At 37.1% G+C, this 15,032-nt stretch overlaps 1 protein-coding gene across 21 annotated transcripts in view; it reads right to left on the bottom strand.

Annotated features, from left to right (window-relative positions):
• Positions 1–15,032, bottom strand: part of SLMAP (sarcolemma associated protein) — a 194,871-nt gene that overhangs the window by 52,648 nt on the left and 127,191 nt on the right. For all 21 annotated transcript variants that reach the window (XM_088027937.1, XM_028110396.2, XM_028110391.2 and 18 more), the window contains 4 exons: positions 6,438–6,560; positions 5,319–5,393; positions 2,286–2,606; positions 1,723–1,840 (listed from right to left, as the gene is read on the bottom strand). In XM_088027937.1, coding sequence (XP_087884063.1) covers positions 1,723–1,840; positions 2,286–2,606; positions 5,319–5,393; positions 6,438–6,560 — 637 coding nt within the window. The remainder of the gene's footprint in view (positions 1–1,722; positions 1,841–2,285; positions 2,607–5,318; positions 5,394–6,437; positions 6,561–15,032) is intronic.

The raw sequence follows: 15,032 nt of genomic DNA on the forward strand, positions 1-15,032 counted from the left end.
GATATGGTACATATATACAATGGAATATTATTCAGCCACCATTTGCATTGACATGGAGGGAACTGCAGGGGATTATGCTAAGTGAAGTCAGTCAAGCAGAGAAAGACAATTATGATATGGTTTCACTCCTATGTGGAACATAAGCAATAGCACGGAGGACCATAGGGGAAGGGAGGGAAATCCAAAGGAGGAGAAATCAGAGAGGGAGATGAACCATGAGAGACTAGGGACCCCAGGAAACAATCTGAGGGTTTCAGAGAGGAGGAGGGTGGGGGGAGGGGGTAACAGGGTGATGGGTATCGAGGAGGGCACGTGTTGTGATGAGCACCAGGTGTTATACTTAACTAATGAATCGTTGAACACTACATTAAAAACTAATTATGTACTATACAGTGGCTAACTGAACATAATAAAAAAAAAGGGAAAAATAATTCTCAAATAAAAAAATAAAAGAAAAATAACCAATAAAATTTCTGAGAAAAAAAAAAAGAAACCAAGCTCTGGGTGCCGAGTGTGCTCCTGGTTACTGGAATGTTGTTACTTTTAGGCCCTCTCAGCTGACAAAGTAAGGGAATATGTGTGCATACTAAGCTCTGTATATACACATATCTGTAAACATTTCTATATGTATCCAAGGAGAAGAATATTTTTATTTTTACTTTCTTGGATGTGAAAGAGCCACAGAAAACACTTTGGGATTATGGGTGATATTGGCTTTTTATCCTTTTCAAAATTTTTCATATTTTCCAAAATAAAAGTGGATTGTTTTGTAATGGGGAAAAAAAAAAGAGTGGCTTCAATAATAAACATGTACTACTTTCATATTCTGAATTAGAACATAAATAGTGTTCAAATAAAAATATGGAATGGATCAAATTTTTAAGGAAAAAATCAATTTTAAACTATACAACAGGGACACCTGGGTGGCTCAGTTGGTTAAGCGACTGCCTTCGGCTCAGGTCATGATCCTGGAGTCCCGGGATCGAGTCCCGTATCGGGCTCCCTGCTCAGTGGGGAGTCTGCTTCTCCCTCTGCCCCTCCCCCCTCTCATGTGCTCTCTCTCTCTCTCATTCTCTCTCTCAAATAAATAAAATCTTAAAAAAAAAAATCTTAAACTATACAACAAATGTTGGTGTGAAAACCAGACTTGGCTAAGTTTGCTGGCATAAATTTATCGCATTCATTGGTTTGCTTGTAAGGTACTGGATATTAGAAAGACATAACTGGTTTTGGAAATTTTGATTTTATATATTATTATTCTTTATATAACTCTGTGAAATTCAAAAGCTGAATTTGTATCTTTCAATGGTATAAATTCTTTATTATAGTCATTTCCTGATTACCCTAACAGATGGAATCACTGACACCGAAGCAAAACAACTTATATTTGAAATTTTTATCATTTAGTTTATAGGACAAATTCAATCACTAAGTATAGATCTTTGCTGTTTGTTTGTTTAGGGCTTTGGTGGGGGTGCTGTAGTCCACGAATGTGTATTACTTGAGTACACCAAAAGGAAAGGACATGTAGGATGATGGGGGAAGTCCAAAAAAAAAACCAAACCTGCCGAAGTATTGTTAGTGTGCTTAACCTGTCAAATAGCCAAAAAGTCTGGCTGAACATTTTGCTTCAAAAAGGTATTTAAGTATCAAATTTAAATTTAATTTAGATGAAAACTTAAGATAAAGAAATATTTTGAAGCTGAAAGAGTTCTTGCATACTTGTGCAATTCTTTTTCTTGCCGCTGCAGTTCTGATGATAACAAAACATTTTCCTTTTTTAGAGAATGGCATTCGGTTTCCAATACATTCCATTCCTTTCTCAACTTCTCTAGTTCACCTAAAATAGTCCCAAAACATATTCATTAATATAGGAACATAACTTCCATAATAATTCAAAGGATAAGGGAAATATTTCAAAGAAAACAATACTTGCCCCCCCTTAAAAACATGTAGATTTTACATGGCTATTCTTTGGTTCCTGTTTATTTGGCCTCTATACCTCAGGTAAGTTCCATCACCTTGAACTTCAGGAATATTTTCTTCCCACTTCACTTTTATAAAACAATTCAGTAGTGTTAAAATAAAATATAAAATTGTAAAAAATTTCAATTTATTGTAGAACTTGTGGACCTGAAGAATGTTTATAGCCCCAATATAAAAACATTGCTTTATACAACCAAACTGTTATCAAAGAGAAAAACAGCCCAAATCGTTATTTTGTGCAAGCTATAAAGTTATCATTGTCAAGAATTAAGAGCTTTATGTAAAATATGCACACTCACTTTGTAGCCTTGTTGCTTCCTCTCTCTGCTGATCCTCACACTGCTGACATCGAAGCTGAAAACTATTTTGCAGACTCGTGATTTCTTTCTCATATTCAGACGCTGCTTTCCGCCACCGCTCAAGCTCAGCTCGCACCTTCTTAAGCTCTTCTTGTAACGAGGCAATGTCAGTGTCCCGCTCAGAAGCAGCCTTTTCTGCTGCTTGATGAAGGAGCAAAATTTCATCTCGGGCACTAAGCAGTTCATCTCGAGTGCTTGTGATTTCACTGTCCTTCTCCTCCCGGAGATTCTCAATATTGATGTGTAACCTCTGTAGTTGGGCTACAAAAGTACATTGATCCATCATTCTTTGTCCAAAGCAATTACAAATAAATGAACTGCCCAAATGGGATTGTAGTTACTGCCTAGCCCAAGCTGCCAGAGCTGTTTGTTGCTTTTGATTAAACAGTACAAGCAATCCATGTTTAATGCAGAAAATGTCAAAACACAGGAACACAAAGAGTAAAAAATCAAAGTGATCTTTTTACTTCTCCGTCACAGGGAAAGTTGCTTCTAGCATTTGGAATTTATTCTTCTAGATTTTTTATATGCATTTTATACACATGTAAAAGCAAAAACAGGGAGGGATTGTAATATATATAATGTTCTCTATCCTGCTGGTGATGACTATCTTTTAATAACAACAAAATTACACTGTTACTTCTTTGACAAGTCCTTTATTTTAGACATTTTAGGCTCTTCAGTTTTTAATTACTATAAAAAATACTGCTTATAAGGCAATCCTGATTTTTTTCTTAGAGTGAATTCCTAGACACAGAATTGCTTGGTCAGATGGTATGCATTAGTAAAACCTTTGATGTTCTTGATTCAATTTGCAGTTTAAATGTCAGTTCCTTAAAGAAGCTTTCTCTGCTGTCTTATCTAAAAATAGCCCTCTCGTTCTCTAGCCCATTACTCTCCCTTTATTGGACCCCACCATTTTATATTTGCCTATGGTTTATCTTTTCCACTGACTGTACATCTCATGCATACTCTATCCTCAATACTAGCAGAGCAAACAACCAAGAATTACTGGTTGAATTAATGAATTGACAACATTAATGAATAATGCCTAATCAAGGAGGTGTATTTTTAACAGATCTGGTCCCGTGCCCTCAAGGATTGAGCTAGAAACAATTTGTATAAAATACTTGGTTCAGAACTAGAAAAACAGCCTTGGTTACTATAACACAAGAAAACTATAGGTAGGAAAAGTTCCTTAGGTAGAAGAGAAGAGTAATTAAAATAATTAAGAGAATTTAAGGCTGAGAAAGGGGAAGGCTGCTCCATAAATAAGTGTTAAAAAAAAAATATGAGGCCTTTTCAGTTCGCAGGAAGCACTGAGAGGTTAACAAGTTCAGAATCTGAAGACACAATGGCCAGAGATTAACAGGACCATACGCTTGTGGATAAAGTCATAAAACACACATGCTGGCACTAGGGGGCACTCAATGATGCCTAGATAAGACCGCTTTAAGACAAAAGGCAGTCCTATGTTACAGAACCTTTTAGGGACAATTGCCCATATGCACTACAGAATGCAAATATAGATTGAAATCAGATTTACATAAGCTAATGGATAAAGGCATTAAATTATAAGAGTTTAAAGAATTTTCTCTTCAAAAAGACATAACATACCCCAGAAATTCCAACTTGACCATAATAAAATTTAAATTTTTAACCATCTGAGCCACCCAGGCGCCCAAAATTTAAATTTTTAAATAACTCAAACATCCGTAGGGGAGCCTGGGAGGCTCAGTTGGTTAAGCATCTGACTCTTGATTTTCGCTCAGCTCATGATCCCAGGGTCATGAGATCAAGCCCTGTGTTGGTCTTCATGCTGGGCATGGAGCCTGCTTAATGTTCTCTCTCTCCCTCCCACTCCCAGGCTCGCTCTCCCTCCCTCCCTCCCTCCCTCTCGCTCTCTTAAAAATAAATATATAACTAACTCATATGGCCCATTCAAAAATAAGAAAGAAAACCCCAAAGACTGCTTTTCCTCTGGGATATTTTAGGGCAAATATCATAGGCCTCATACAATGATTCCCCATTTTTTTCTGAACTGAGATTGTCTATTTAATTTCTTCTTACCCTACATCTCAAACTAAAATTTAAAAATAACATTAGTTCCTTCTTTGACAATGAAGACAAATTAATTTTGCTTTAGGAATTTTACAGTAGCATGGGAAAGAAAGATCTCCCCTAGGGTTCTCACAATTCGAGCCTAACAGTACCAGAACTATGATTTGAAGTAAACCCTTGGCAGGCAAGGATCCTTCTGGTCTTTTCTGCAATAAACCTGTGATAGCTCACACAAAGATAACAAAATGGTGGGTATGAAGAGCAGCCTCTACCAGTGAAGGCACTGCAGGGATCATTATTCTATTCCATGTGATATATAATTTTTGTTGCAATGCAAGAATGTTTTTTGTTTGTTTGTTTAAAGCTTTATTCATTTACTTTGAGAGAGCATGAGTGGGAGGGGCAGAAGGAGGGAGAAAGAATCTCAAGCCGACTGCATCAAGCGCAGAGCCCAACATTGGGCTTGAACTCATGACCCTGGGATCAGGACCTGAGCTGAAACAAAGAGTCGGACGTGTAGCTGACTGCGCCACCCAGGTGCCCCTCAATGCAGTATGTTATGAGCATTAGAAATAATGTCACCAAGCTAGAAGTGCTGATGCACAGAGTAGCTCAAACTGATATCCTGTCCAAAGGCCCCTCTGTAGCAACTCACTATATAACCCAGAAAGTGACAGTCTTACCAAACCCATGCTCTTCCCACTCCGAGTGTCCACTATTAGAGTACTAGGGAATTGTGTTTAAAACAAAACAAAACAAAACAAAAAGCTCACCAAGAGCCTAGTTATAGTCTCAGATTCTAGGGACAAACCAAAGACATGAAAAATGGGAACTCTCTACACTCTTACTTTCCATTCCTTTTGAATCACTACAAACAATAATAATCCCAAATAGTCCTGGGGTGTTCCATACCTTGAAGAACCTGTATTTGTTTACTGGATTCCTCAACTTGATTTCGATAGGCTTTTCTTTCTTCTTCCAAAAGAGCTAAAAATAAAACACAGTACAACTAATTTTGTGAGTTAATGGAAGTATTCAGAATTGAGCAGCTGGAAATTTCTAAGAAATTCTCACCTAAAGCTTATTGAAAGAAACAAAAGCTAAGCAATAAGTATTATCAGTATTAGCAGTTAAATAGTTTAAAGATTTTAGGAGCACAAAACAGTAGTAAGTAATAAATCTATTCAATCAAGTAGCAGAGTTTTCTAGACCTTATATCACCAAGATTATATGTGTTATTCTTTACATGAGGCGCATTCTTGATAGTTGTTAATCAGCATTTTGAGCTTAAATTTTAAAAACAGACTTAAAACCCTCATGTTTATAGCCAAGTGAGTACTAACTAACAGAAAGTTCCCAGTTCCTCCTGGGGATGTGAATCTTCCTCCTGATCAGGAAGGTCGTCCATCTTAGAGAACATGAGGATTCCATAGGCCATTTACTTTCTCCTTGTTCTAAGACTGTACGGTACCAAGTGACTGCAACTAGGTAGTTACTGTGAATGATATGGAAATGTAAGCTCTAGAGAATAAATATCACCAACTCCACTAGCCTATGACACTATGGATAAGTAAATTACTAGAAAAGAAAGTGGTTGGGAAACTGCAAGATTTTATACCTTTACCTTACCTGGTTGTTTCCATTTACTGAAGAATACACTATAAAATCAGAGGGCATATAAATTTCCCTCATCTTATACTGAGGAGCAACATTAGGTGTAACTAAAACTTAGAAATTGAAATACATTGTTTTTTCCTTTTGTTGTACTTAATATGTAATTAACTGTTAAGATCTTTCACTTGTACAGGTCCTTCTTGATCTTCACTCACATCAACAAGGTGAAGGAAGTAGAGCAACTGTAACTCTCCCCACTATACTGTCTGAAACATATGCTCAGAGAGGGTAAGTGAATGTCCCAAGATCACATAGCTAATAAAGTTGTGGATCTAGAACAAGATACTGTGTCTCTGGACTCAGTTATGTCACATTGTTTCCGCATCCCCTAAAGAATCAATGTAATCTTGATCTCACCTTGAAGTTCAAAGCATTTTTGTTTACTTGCTCTAGCTAGTTCCTGGGCTTCAATCAATTCCTTGCGAAGATGCTGAATTTCTTGTTTTGCCTCAATTTCTGACTGTGCACCCTGCAAGTCATCTGACAAAAATACGTTTATTTTAAAAGCAAGAGTTAGTATCACACTATAATCTCTACAACCAAATATAAGCCATCTCTTTCATGTTTAGACATGCATAGTTAAAGAACACAGCAAAACTGAGTGAAATACAATTTAGAAGCAAATTATATTAAACATTTTAGTCATTTTACCCTGGAGAAAGAACACAAGTACAGCTAAATATATATTAGTAACTCACGGCAATGGTATTATTAAATATATATTAATAAATACTAATTATACATTTCACTCATGTAGAGCTTATGTAAGTCTTGACATTCAGTAAAATGGGCATATGGCATTCTTCTTCAACAGTTTTGAAACTGCTTGATAACAAGTTAGAAAAAATTCACTTGGAACTTAACTGGAAATGGAAAAACAGAAACAAACTTTTCTTCAGGAAAAAGTATTTTAGCATTATTTCCCCGTTGTGGAGAACAAAATAAAAACCAGGCTGAAATCTCCACCATGCTAACTTGTCATCAGTATTTCTCCAACACTAAACACATAACAAATATTTGCTGAATTATTAAATAATGTGACCTAAATGGTTTTATCAAAATAAATTAGATCCAACATTACATCTCAAATATGCCCTCTCCCCTAATGTCTTTCTTTCCTCTCTTGTAATTCTCCTCATCTTTCACTGTATTAAAATCTTCTGCTGTTGAACACTGCCTGAAATAAATATATCATCAGTTAGGCCCTATTCTTCTAGTGCATTCTATTTGACTATTACTTTGGTTTACAAATAGCGCCTGGTTCAGTTGGTAGAGCACGTGACTCTTGATCTTGGGGTTGTAAATTCAAACCCCATGTTGGGTATAGAGATTACTTAAAAATAAAATCTTTAAGGGTGCCTGACTGGCACAATCAGTTAAGCGTCCAACTCCTCATTTTGGCTCAGGTCATGATCTCAGGGTTGTGAGACCGAGCCTGTCGCGGGCTCCAGGCTCAGTGAGGAGTCTGCTTGAGATTCTCTCCCTCTCCCCCTCCCCCCGCTCATGCTCTCTTTCCCTTTCTCTCTCTCAAATAAATAAAATCTTTAAAAAAGATAAAATCTTTAAAAGAAAGAGCTAAGAATAAAATTTCACAATTTGATCACAGCAGGTCTTAAATGTTACATACACATATTTCCATACTCAGACTATATCCAACTTTTTCCTGCAGGAAAAAGTAAATTTGACTCTGGTTTCATTTATTCTATTTTTTTAAATTTTTTTAAAGGATTTTATTTATTCATTTGAGACACAGAGATAGAGAGAGAGAGAAGAGAAAGCATGAGCAGGGAGAGAGGCAGAGGGAGAGGGAGAGGGAGAGGGAGAAGCAGGCTCCTTGCTGAGCAGGGAGCCCGATGCGGGGCTTGATCCCAGGACCCTGGGATCATGACCTGAGCCGAAGGCAGACACTTAACCATCTGAGCCACCCAGGTGCCCCTGGTTTCATTTATTCTAGTCAACTTATCAATTCTTCCTTCAAATGGTCTCTTGGTAAGGGGGGAGGCATGTAAAGAGAGAGATTTTCCAGCGGCAGGAGAACTGTCACAGCAACTATATAACCTCTCTTCCAACACCACACATTGGAGTCTGCAAAAGTCCTAGCTGCCCACCTCTGGATTTGTCATTATGTAGGACAATGTCCTTATTATCAGGAGTATTTAGGAAGTAAGTGTCATGATGCCTACATCTTATTTTCAAGTGGTTTAGCAAAAAAAACCAAAACATACATAACATCCTTCAATAGATCATTTCTTAGTAGTATGCTTGTGTTTTTTTAACCTTGGCACTTTTGACATTTGGGGCTGAATAATTCTTTGTTCTGGGGGCTGTCCTGTGGATTACAGCATGTTTAGAAATTTCCCTGGTCCCTACCTACTAGATGCCAGCAGCACTCCCTCTGAGTTGTAACAACCAAAATGTTTCCATATATTGCCAAATGCCCCTTTGAGGGTAAAACTGCTCCACCTTGAGAACTACTGTTCCAGGCTAATAATCTGATAACCAAGAAAAAAAAAATCTATATGTAGACTTCTTTTCCACAGAAGCACTGGTTAGTAGCTCTGAAACTGCTTTTTGTGTATTCTAAAAGTGATCAAATAAATAAATATATTGTAGATAAAGAGAGAGGTTTCTTACTGTTGGAGAACAGAATTAACTATATGGAAATAGGGAAGACAGAATTAATCCTGTGGTGTAGGGTAGGATTAGAGTATGAACACTAATAGATCTGAATGTATAGACAAATGCAGATGTAGAAATAAATATAGGTATGTGAGACTCTGTATATAGATACACATATATGTATGGGCATAAGTATATGATACATCTATTTCTTTTTTTTTTTAAGATTTTTATTTATCTATTCATGAGAGACAGAGAGAGAGGCAGAGAGAGAGAAAGGCAGAGGGAGAAGCAGGCTCCCGAGGAGCAGGGATCCCGATGCGGGACTCGATCCCAGGACTCCAGGATCATGACCTGAGCCGAAGGTAGACGCCCAACCATCTGAGCTACCCAGGCGCCTGATACATCTATTTCTTAAATGTCTACTGAGTGGACCTAGAAGTAATAAGCATACCAAATACTCAGATCTTGGTTTCTAAATACTATTCTCCACTAAAAAAGAACTAGAGCTCTTTGGAGAAATTGTTGATTTCAGTGCTAACTAAGGGTGGGAAAGCACAAAATGAGTGTAGAACACCTTTTGTGTCAGAAAGTAACAAAGGGCTAAAAGAATGGTTCATGTTGAAAAGATACAAGGGGCTCCCACTGGCCAAATGTGGGAGAATGTGGGCATCAAAATAAATAATGATAGTGAAAGGTTATAATCCACTGAATAACACATAAATCCATGAATTCACAATGATACAGATAAGGAAGGAAAGAAAGAAGGAAGGGAATGAGGGAGGGAGGGCACAAGAAAACCTTCCTAATGGTACAAGGCCAGCTAACAAATGTAGAAGGAATGATAGAATTAGGAAATCACTATTTGGCAACTATTATAGTAATAACTGATTCAAGCAAGAATCCTCAATAGATGCTAACACTAGATAAAATTTGAGAAGTAACAGGATACTTATACAGAGTTAACATTACCAGTGACAGAACAATTCAACACCAGTTGCCTCCTGATATGATGTCCAATATTATTACTGAGGGACATTTTACAAAATAACTGTGCTCTTCAAAAATGTCAATACCATCATGATAAACAAAGAACTGAGAAACAGTTCCAGATTAAAGGAGACCAAAGACACGTGACAAGTGAATACACTGTATGACTGAAGATTTTCTTTTATAATGACATTATTTTTCTTTTATAGAAGACATTATTGAGACAACTGACAAGATGGGAATGAGGTCTGTGGATGTGATAAATGTAATACATTATTGTTACTTTCCTAACCCTGAGAGTTTTATGGTGGCTATTGAAGAGAAACAGAAAATATACACTTAAGTATTCAGGAGTAAAGGCTATCAGGTTTGCAATTTACTCTCAATGGCTCAGGGAGAGAGAGGAAGGTACATGGAGGAGGGAGAGGGAAATGGATAAATCAAATTCTGTAAAATAGTAACATCAAATGGAGTGAAAGGTTAACATTTGGAGAATCTAGATGAAGAGTATATGGGATTCTTTGTTCTATTCTTGCAACTTTAAGTCTGAAATTGTATCAAAATAAAAAGTTAAAAGAAAAATTTCTACATACATACACATATAAATAAAGAAAATATGGCAAAATACTAACAATTGTTGAATGTAGGTGGTAGGCATATATGAGTGTTTTTGGTACTCTTCAAATTTTCTTGTGTTTGAAATTTTTCATAACTAAAAGAGGTCTCTTGAAATTACTAATCCCAATGTCACAATCTTAGAACAAGCCCCAATCATTTCTGTCTAAATTCTTGCCCTTAACCTAGCCTGCCCTTCTGCATTCTATCCTATATAGGAATACTAAAGCAATTCTCTTAACTTAGATCAAGAACTGATCTAAATGAGCACTGGGTGTTACATGCAACTGATGAATTACTGAACACTACATCTGAAACTAATGATGTACTATATATTGGCTAATTGAATTAAAAAAATAATAAAGAACCTATCTTGACTCCCTCTTATAACAGGTGCAGACATCTTTGTCTGACTTTTTAAGGCTCTCCATAATCCAGTCATTACTTATATTCACTATTATTTCACTCACTAATACACTCAATTCCTATTAGTCTTCTCAGTAGCTCTGTAGTAGTCACCAGACTACTTCCCTCACGTATCTTTGCTCAGGCCATCTCCTTTACTCCTCCAAGCCTGCCCATCCTTTAAAGCCCAGGCTGAAGTCTCTGCATCTAACCCCCTGACTGCATCTAACTCCCAGCAGCACACATTGGTCTCTTGCCTGATTTCTAGAGCTTGACAGTCAAACCCAAGCAAACCAGTAAGCTCTTTGTAAGTTCTCTAATTGTTCAACAGCATTTAGCTTTATTTTTAAAAGGAGCATGAACCCATATAGATACACAAAATTTTGGAAGACTTACTCCTTTCATTTGACAAATGAAGAAACAAAGGTTCAGAGATCTGAAATGGCTTACACATCTGGAAAGTGGTAGAGACAGGACTATAATTCTCACTCTAGCCCAACTGTCTTTCCTATAAATCGTAGTAACTTCTTAGTTATATGACAGAAATTAGCTTTAATTAGCATGCGTTCCTAACAACCAACTCTTACTTCTTCTCCAGAAATAAGAGAATTCCTATCATTGATTTCTTTTTAGTAACATATGTTAAAAGCATCTATGTTTCACACTTATGTTCCATACTACATGGGACATACTATACTCCATCTAATATAATGCTAGACATACAGTGAGCACTTAACTATCTGATTAATAAACAAGATAACCAAAAATTTGCATCTAAAATGTGTAGATTTAAAAAATAAACATAATAATCATAAATGAATTAATACAATAACTAGAGAACTACTTCATTTTGAGGAAGGGGATCCTTTTATAAATGAAGAATCATATATAATCCACCTTTAAGGTCTATGAAAGCAGACAGTTCTTCAGCAGAACAATTCCCTTGATCAGTCGTGTTATGAAGCAAAACTAATACTTGCTTTTTAAACTAAAAACAATGGAACAGATTTTATGATAAGTAATTATGTTTCAGGAAAAAAAATATAATCTAGGCATTAATAAATTGTGCTAACGTAGGGATTTACTATTTGCAAATTAGTTCTTTGTACCACATAAGAAAAAGAATCAGCATTTTAATTAGAGCAAATAAGATGCCATAAATCAAATAATGGACACACACAAACTCTACATAGTGTTTGATCATAGAAGTGAAGATACTGGCCAAAAATCTTTATAAATTATATTTAATACACAAAATTATTATTCAAACTAATCAAGTAGTTAGTGTGCAGATCCTCTTTTCAGAAAACCAAGTGCTAATTTTTTATCCAAGACCGATGAGCAAATCTTTTTGTGTTAAGGTTGGCACATTGTATTTCATATGGCTATGTGGGAAAATGCATTACTTTACTACGGCTTGGGTCTACTCTCATGGTGCTCACTTTTGTCATGGGAAGGGACTCTCTGTATCAATCTACTTCAAAATCTTGGGAAAAGTGTTGTGATGAGTACTGGTGGAAAGTGTTTAGATGAAGGTAAGTAAAAGCCTTTCTGAGCCAAACCCACTTTATTTAGATGTGCAAGTCACACAGAAATAAATGGTTTTTAGGAACCAGGATGAGCTGTTAAGATGAACAGAATCTGTTTTATCCTTAACATAAATGATGTATCCTTACAACTGCCTGGTGTATACAGTCTTGGCCACAGGCCAGCTTTTCTCAGAATAAGGCTAAACTCTTTTTTTTTTTAAGATTTTATTTATTTATTTGACAGAGAGATAGAGCACAATAGGCAGAGAGACAGGCAGAAGGAGAGGGAGAAGCAGGTTCTCTGCTGAGCAGGGACCCCAATGCGGGGCTCGATCCCACGACGCTGGGACCATGACCTGAGCTGAAGGCAGATGCTTAATGACTGAGCCACCTAGGCGCCCCAGAATAAGGCTAAATTCTGTGAAGAGATCCATGTCATACAAGAGCCCACTAAATGAACCAGCCCTGGCACACAGAATACCTACAAGATATCCTTTTTTTAAATAAAGATTTTATTTATTTATTTGACAGAGAGACACAGTGAGAGAGGGGACACAAGCAGAGGGAGTGGGAGAGGGAGAAGCAGGCCTCCTGCTGAGCAGGGAGCCCGATCCCAGAACCCTGGGACCATGACCCGAGCCGAAGGCAGACGCTTAACGACTGAGCCACCCAGGCGCCCCCCTACAAGATACCCTAAATTGAATTTCGTGTCATTACTTCTTCAGAAAAGTAACTAAAGGTTTAACTTAAATTCTGACCTTTGCTCTAAACATGGTTGAGATACTCTGAACCATTTGGAAAAGGGCCAAATCAAAGCACTTCTTCCTGTTTTATTTTGCACCTGCATGTTTGCTGAAGGTTGATTGTAGCCATGTATGTTACCTCATCAACTAACAGAAGTGATCTGTCTGAGGGCATGCAATGTGATTAGCACTGGGTGTTATATGCAACTGATAAATTACTGAACTCTACATCTGAAATGAATGATGAACTATATGTTAGCTAAATGAATTTAATTTATTATTTTTTTAAAAAAAGAAGTGATCTGTCTGAGGCAGGCTACTACAACCACTCCTCCCTTTGGAAGGTCTGGTAATTGCAGGCTTGGTTGATGAGAATAACCATCACAGAAGAGGACGACCATTTTTCCATCATAGGTATATGTAGTCATGTGAGATAGTTCCAGGTGGCACCCTAACTATGAATTTAACTTTGGCAGCAGCCTTTAACTGTCGATTCTCACCCCTTTGCCATTCCTTCTGACCAGCGAGGTTCTTGACAACTGGTTCTTTTGTTGGCTCCTCTCACCACCCCATTGTCCTTTTCTTTCTCCATAAATTCCCCCTGCTATCATGGCCACCCTTATGCACAGAATTCCCAAACATGTTACTGCCTTCTGTCTGACCAAGTCTTATCTTTCATCACATTTGTCCCACAGTCTGTGCACCATCACACTTGTGTTCTTGTATACTTCCTCCCTGACAGATGCTATTTGTTAGTAACACTACCATCCTTTCAGTAACTCCACGTCAAATGCTGGAATTATATCTAATTTCCATTTATCTCTGATATTCAGTTCCTTAGGCCTATGGATTTGAGATAAGATTACCAAAGGAAAGATGATAAAGAACAGAAAAACAGGGACCCAAATTGGATTTTGTTCTTTTGTTTAAATTTCCACAGCAATCATCCTAGCTCAGACTCTCAATGATTACCTAAGCCTCCTAGCTGGTTGCCTTACTTCCAGCCTCTGCTCATTCCAGTTCATCCAACAAATCACCCCCAAAATACAGGTCTGACCATATCATTTCTGCACTCAGAAGCTACAGAATTCTGCCAAAAGAGTCACCCCAACCTACAAAACACTCAAATGATTATGTGAACAGACTTTAATTATACTTGTCAAACCCAACCCATATTAACTAAGCTTGTGGTTTTTAATATTTCCTTTTTCTAAGAATGTAGCTCGATCTTCTTATAATCCTACCCACTTAAAAAAATCTATCTATATATCTAGGTCATCTCTAAAAGATAAGAAAAACAAAAAATAAATAAATAACTATAATGCTATGCTATTTTCACATTGCAAATCATGAGCAATTCCTTAATATCAAGTGTATAGTCAGTATTAAAATTTTCCCACTGTCTCAAACTCTTTTAGAGTTGGATTGTGTGAATGAAGTTCCAAACAAGGTTCACACATTGCATTTAGTTGACACATCTTTTAAATCTCTTCTAATTGATAGGTTTCCCCATCCTCCTTCCTTTTTTCTCACAAACCTCGCAATTTACTTTTGTGTGCCCTACAAAATTCTCCACTTTCTGGATTTTGCTGTTGTATCCCCACCACTTTCGTTTAGAATATGTCTCTAGTTCTTTACACATCCTGCAAGTTGGCAGCTGGATCTAGATTCTCAACCAGATTCAGGATTGTTTGCCATTAAATAGGCCGTATGTGGTATGACACACTTTCTGGGTCATCTCAAATGATACTCCTTTCATGAGGCTCAAATTTGCCCTTCCTGCCCATCTTCCAAGATAAACAAAAAAACATAAAAACTGGACATTCTTTCTCCTTTCTTGAACTCCTCATGGCAAAAACCACAAAGAAGCTTACTATTTATACCTCTCCTATCACCAATCTGACTAGAAACTCCTCAAACCCCAAGGAGAGTCTTATCCGAGTTTGAAACCATTGGAGTCCCTGGCACAGTTCCTTAAATAGAGCAAAATTAGGTACTACTTGGACTGAACTCCAGGTTTCTTTTTTACCTTTTTTGGGGAAATGATTAAG

The sequence above is a fragment of the Eumetopias jubatus genome, unplaced genomic scaffold (genome assembly GCF_037043125.1).
Source record: "Eumetopias jubatus isolate StellerSeaLion01/CBP00866 unplaced genomic scaffold, mEumJub1_p1.0 scaffold_1, whole genome shotgun sequence".
Classification (NCBI taxonomy): Eukaryota; Metazoa; Chordata; class Mammalia; order Carnivora; family Otariidae; genus Eumetopias; species Eumetopias jubatus.